Genomic DNA, 6,099 nt, shown 5'->3' on the forward strand with positions numbered 1-6,099 from the left:
CTTTGCATCTTATTATTATTATGGGAGCAAGAAATACTAAAAATTAGGAGAGAGAAAGGTAGAGAGAGAAAGTGTGCTAGGGCTCAGTTTTGCTAGGGCTTGTTTTCTTGCGTTCTTGTGTTTTGACAACATGGTACAAGCTAGCCAACGTATTGGAGGAGGGTGGTCTAAGATAATCAGGAACAAAGGTAGGGATTCCAACAAAGTGAGATGGGATATTTGGAGGAATGTTAATGAAGGTGCAGATGAGGTATCAACAACCTTCTTCATTTCTGACTTTGAAGAGAAGTGGAGTGCGAAAGATTTGTTCTTTGAATTCAAGGATTTTGGTTTGGTGGAAGAAATCGTCATTCCACCTAAGAAGGATTGGAGGGGATCGAGGTTCGGCTTTGTGAGGTTTCTTGATGTGGTAGAACCCAGGTTGTTGGAGGTTAAGCTAGACAACGTATGGTTGGAAGGGAGAAAGCTGAAGGCCAATATCTCTAAAATCAAAAGAAAGGAGCTTGTCGTGAATAGAACAATCACGCCAGATCAAGGTAAGAAGACGTTCTCTGCACCAAATCTTGTAGCAGGTAGTAAGATCCATAACTCTAGGCCGTGTAAAAGTTTCACGGAGGTCTTGAAGGGTTCCGCGGGTCGCGTTCTGGTGGAGAAGTCGGAGTTCAGCAAATCTTTCTGTTATTCTACAAGTGAAGAGGAAAAGAAGAGGCGTTGCAATATGAAAGTTGGGATAGTTCACACCCCAGGTCTTGCTTTCAGTGTGAATCAGAGTTTATTGGAGGAAGGTTTTTTCTCGGTTAAGGCTATCCCGCTTGGACCCAACATTTGTTTGTTAGAGGAGTTGGTGGAGGGGGACCTTGAAGCTTTGCTGATTGATGATGGGGGTTGGAAAGACCTGTGGTTCAAAGAGGTTAAAAACTGGCAGCCAACGGATGTGGAGTGTTTTAGGGCTGCGTGGATATCGTGCTATGGGATTCCAAGTCATGTGAGAAACAAAAACTTCCTAGAGTCTCTGTTTGCGGAATTGGGAAGTGTTGCGAATCTCGATTGCGTCAAAGCTAAGCCAGTTAGGCTGGACGTTCTGAAGGTTATGGTTTTCACTCACTCTGTTGAGTTGATCAGGAACAAGGTCTCCGTTTGTTTAGACGGTTCGTGGATCAATATTATGCTCTTAGAAGAAACTCAGGTGCACTTGGAGGATTCGGATAATCCCAGTTCGGAGTCATCTGCTTACTCCGATAGTTCCTCTTCGTCGGTGTTGGGGTCAGGGGGACAGGAAGGCTTGGAGACGTTGGGGGACGATCTAGGCACGGGCGCAGACTTTTTCTCTAGAAAAGTCAAATCTGATTCTCAAAAGCAGATTTTTATTCCACCAGAGGAGTCACAAAAAGGTAAGATTGCTGGGGCTGCTGGTGTGGGCTCAGAGGATCAGGATATTGGAACAGATATTAACGCCAACACTTCGTTTTGCCCAGCGAGTCCACGTTATCCTATCACAAAAGACAGTATATCCTCCTTTTCATTGAGTAGGGTAGAGGGTAGCATTAATAAGGTTATTTTTGAGAACAGTGAGAAAAGAGAGGAACAGGTGGCATGTCTGAACATGGAGGGACCCACAAGTTTATTTGTTTTTGTTCCTACTGAGGTGGAATTCTCACCTATCCTTTCTAACGGGCCTTCAAACAACAAAGTGTGCTTTTTTCAAAAATCCCAATTGAAGATGAGGGAAGAGGCCCAGAGAAACAAGGAATTCCTAGTTGTGCCCCAAACCAAAGAGTGGACCTTCTCAATGTTTTGGACTCTCCAACTCTGGGTCCTCCGATGGGCCGTAACCATAGAAAGGAACTTTATTCTTCAGCTGCTCAAGAGAATCTCGCGAGAGAAGGGATCCTGGAGATGAACGAAAAATTGAAGAACACTAGGAAAGTGCGGAAGAAGATGAGAGAGGTTTTGCAGCTTGGGTCGGTGGTGGAGGATTTCGTTTATCCTGAGGAGAACTGTGCTCCAACTCGGATGGAGCAGTGTCGAGCATCTACTCCAGGTTCTATTCTATTAAAAAAAAAATAATTATCTATAAGGTGGACTGCCCCTTTCTTGTGAATCCTTGAACCATTCCGATATCCGTAATTGCAACTCCAGAATAGTAAGTGGGGTTAAGAGTAAAGCATCTACAGGATTATGGAATTCAATGTCGAGATTGGGGATATCTAATTTATCTTCTGATTTTGATCCGATTGTTAAGCTGGGGGAACTTGAGCAGGGTGAGAAAAAAGAGGGGAGTAATTCTAAGGAGAAAAATAATCTGGGTGTCAAATGATTGTGTTATCCCTTAACATGAGAGGAGGTGGTAATAGGGTAAAAAGAAAGAGAGTTGGGTTCCATAACAAGAAAGGGCAGGTTGATATTTGTTTTATTCAGGAGTCTAAATTGAGGGAGGTGGACAGTGGAACTGTTAGAGACTTATGGGGCGACAAATTTGTGGAGTGGTCTTTTGCGGAGGCGAATGGGGCTTCGGGAGGATTAATAACTATGTGGAAGAAGAATCTTTTCAATCTGATTTTCAGTTTTAAAAGACAAGGCTTCCTCGGGCTTTGTGTGGAAAAGAATGGCAAGGTGATATATTTCGTTAACGTTTACGCTTCTTGTGATAGTAGACGGAGGGTGGAAACTTGGAATTGTTTGTTGGACTTCAAGTCTAAAAACGTTAAAGGGTCTTGGTGTATAGGAGGGGATTTCAACTCAATCCTCTCTCTAGAGGAAAGGGTAGGAAAACTGGGAAGGAGTTGTAGAAAAGAGATTTCGGAGTTCAACGGCTTTATTGAAGGGATGGAGTTGGTGGATGTTCTGACTATAGGAGGTAAATTCACTTGGTTCAATAGTAATGGTAAGGCAATGAGCCCGCTTGATAGATTTCTCTCATCGGAAGACTATATTGAAGATTGGGAGGTAGAAGGCCAATTTATAGGAGATAGAGACATATCCGATCATGCTTCGATTTGGTTAAAAGATAATAAACAAAATTGGGGTCCTAAACCATTCAAGTTCAACAACTCTTGGTTTAACAATGAAGATTTCATTCCGTTTGTTACGAGGGAATGGGAAAGCTTTAGTATTAATGGGAGAGGCGATTTTTGTTTGGTGGAAAAGCTCAAACTATTGAAGAAGAGACTTTCGTGGTGGAACAAGGAGGTGTACGGATGGCTGGATCTTAACATAGAAAAGGCGGGGGAGGAGTTGAATTTTATCGATAACTTGTTTGTTCATTTTGCAGGTGATGTTCCGGAAGAGATTGTTAAGGAGAGATCCAAGGCGGTGGCGAGTTTTTGATCGAATCTCTTTAAAAAGGAGAGTCTTCTTCGTATCAAATCACGGCAACTGTGGTTATCCGAAGGAGACGGAAACACTCGATAATTCCATAACTCCATTAAGGAGAGAAGGAGGAGAAATGCTTTATGCTCGTTAGTCACTAACTACGGGAGGGTAGAGGAGGTGATAGAGGTCAAGGATTACACTCATGCCCACTTTAGAGAGTTCTTCAAGGAAGAAGCTCACAGCAGGCCGGTGCATAACAGTCCTTGCTCTAAGGTGTTACAACCGGCAGAATTTCTGTCATTGGAAAGCCCGTTTTTGGAAGATGAAATAAAAGAGGCTATATGGTCTTGCGAAGGTAACAAAAGCCCGGGCCCGGACGGTTTTTCCCTCGACTTTTTCAAGAGATTTTGGAATCTTCTCAAAGGAGATTTAGTGGATCTTTGCAAGGATTTTCATGCTAAAGGGAAGCTTGTGAAAGCCGTCACTTCTTCCTTTTTATCCTTGATCCCGAAATGCAAGAATCCTCAAAATTTGAAGGAATAACGGCCTATATGTTTGGTGGGGAGTATTTATAAGATATTGGCAAAACTTTTGGCCACTAGAATCAAAAAAGTGATTAGTAATTTGATTTCTTCGAATCAAACCGCGTTTGTTCCTAATAGAAACATGATGGATGGAGTCCTTTTGGTGAATGAGATTATTGATTGGTCTAAAAGGAAGAAGAGAAGTTGTCTTTTGCTTAAGGTAGATTTCGAGAAAGCCTACGATTCGGTATCTTGGAATTATCTAAGGCACCAAATGAAGCTCATGGGGTTTGGCAGGAAGTGGATGTCTTGGATGGAAGCTTGCGTGTTCTCTAGCCACATGTCCATATTGGTCAACGGGAGTGCAACCAAAGAGTTTACGGTTCAAAGAGGCCTTCGCCAAGGAGACCCGCTCTCTCCTTTTCTCTTCGTGCTTGTAATGGAAGGGTTGACATCTATTGTCAAAAAATCGGTGGAGGTAGGGGATTTCAAGCCTTTTTGCTATAGTGATAAGGATAGCGTGGATATCCTTCAATTTGCGGACGACACCGTGATTTAAGGGGAGCCCAGTTGCGATAATCTTTGGAGTTTGAAAGTGATCTTAAGAGGTTTTGAACTCGTCTCGGGTTTAAAAATCAATTTCAACAAAAGCAATATGTTAGGGGTCAATGTGAGTGATTGGTTGATGCATACGGCTACTTCGTTCCTTGATTGTAAAAAAGGGTCCATTCCTTTTAAGTTCTTAGGTATTTGGGTCGGAGCTAATCCTAGAAGTAGGAAGACTTGGAAGGATCTCCTTTTATATATCAAGAATCAGCTTTCTTCATGGAACGGGAGAAACATCTCTATAGGGGGAAGGTTGACACTTATTAACTCGGTCATCAACGCTATCCCCACTTTCACTTTCTCTTTTTTTAAAGCCCCTAAGAAAGTCATACAAGAGATAAGAGAGCTTCAAAGCAATTTCTTGTGGAGTGGAAACGCAAATAAAAGGAGTATTCATTGGGTTAAGTGGGATATTGTTTGCAAACCCAAGGAAAAAGGTGGTTTGGGGATTAGGGATGTGAGAGAAATGAACAAGGCTCTTCTCTTTAAGTGGAAGTGGCGAATCCTTGCGGATAAAGATGCTATATGGAGGAGTTTCTTAGATTTGAGATATTCCAATCCAAAACTTAAGGTGCTGGCTAACAACGGTGACTTCAATAGTAAAGCGGACTCTATTTGGTGGAGAGACGTTATGTCCAATAAGATTAACAGAGGAGGCTTGGAGGAAAGATTCTCTAGTTTTGTCAAATGCGGAGTTGGAAACGGCAATAATATTCTTTTTTGGGATAGTATTTGGTTGGGGAATCAAACAATTCGTTCCTCTTTTCCCGATTTGTATGATCTTTCAACCAAAAAACTATCGTCTGTTGGAGAGATTGTCCACGAGCAAGGTGACATGCATAGTTGGCATGCTGACAGGGTGATAGGTGGGAATTCTGGTTCGGTTACAGGTGGGAATTCTGGTTCGGCTACAGGTGGAAATTCTGTTTTGGCTCAGGGTCGGCAGCGGCATGTTTTTGATGCTGCCAGCGCTTCTGCTCGTGCTCAATGGAGAACTCTCCATTCCATGTTGCAGACGTTTTCTCTGGCAGTAGAGGACATGGATTCTTTTGTTTGGATCCTAAACCCATCTGGCCTATTCAGTGTATCTTCTGTTCGGCTGGTAATGGAGGAAGCCAAAGATTTTGCTTGGCAATCGGACACGATCAGCTAGATGAAAACTATTTGGGCCCTTAAAATTCCGTTAAAAATACAGGTTTTTTCTTGGAGATTCTTGGCTACCGTTAAGAGATCAGTTGCTGCGCAGGAATGTGCCTAACATTGCTTCAGCGAATTGTCCGTTTTGTGAATCTCAAGCGGAAAATTTGATTCATTTATTCTTCGACTGTTCAGTGGCTAATCACATATGGGAAAGGATTTTTGTTTGGTTGGGGGCTGATCAATTTTTATCACTTGCTGATTTCAGGTCTTTTAGTGCAATTCAGGAGAAAGTGAAGTCAGAAATCATTAAGGAGAAGATCAACATTGTGTGAACTTCAACTATATGGAGCCTATGGAACATGAGAAATTCCATGGTTTTTGAGAACAACTTGTATAGTTTTGAATGGGTTTTTAACAGTATCCTTTTTTTCTCTTGGAGATGGGTGTCCTTAAGTCTTTCTTTGACCAATTTTTGTTTCTATGATTGGTACAAAGTGCCCTTAGTAGGTGTCAGTTC

General features: G+C 42.3%; 2 protein-coding genes across 2 annotated transcripts; both read left to right on the top strand.

Annotated features, from left to right (window-relative positions):
- Positions 1-2,334: 2,334 nt before the first annotated feature.
- LOC131658942 (uncharacterized) lies at positions 2,335-3,327 on the top strand. Its single transcript, XM_058928189.1, has one exon. The coding sequence runs from the start codon at positions 2,335-2,337 to the stop codon at positions 3,325-3,327; it is 993 nt and encodes a 330-aa protein (XP_058784172.1).
- Positions 3,328-3,978: 651 nt separating this feature from the next.
- LOC131658943 (uncharacterized mitochondrial protein AtMg01250-like) lies at positions 3,979-4,395 on the top strand. Its single transcript, XM_058928191.1, has one exon. It carries the CDS (start codon positions 3,979-3,981, stop codon positions 4,393-4,395), a length of 417 nt encoding a protein of 138 aa, XP_058784174.1.
- The last annotated feature ends 1,704 nt before the right edge of the window (positions 4,396-6,099 follow it).

This window comes from Vicia villosa, linkage group LG3 (assembly GCF_029867415.1).
Source record: "Vicia villosa cultivar HV-30 ecotype Madison, WI linkage group LG3, Vvil1.0, whole genome shotgun sequence".
NCBI classification, from domain to species: domain Eukaryota; kingdom Viridiplantae; phylum Streptophyta; class Magnoliopsida; order Fabales; family Fabaceae; genus Vicia; species Vicia villosa.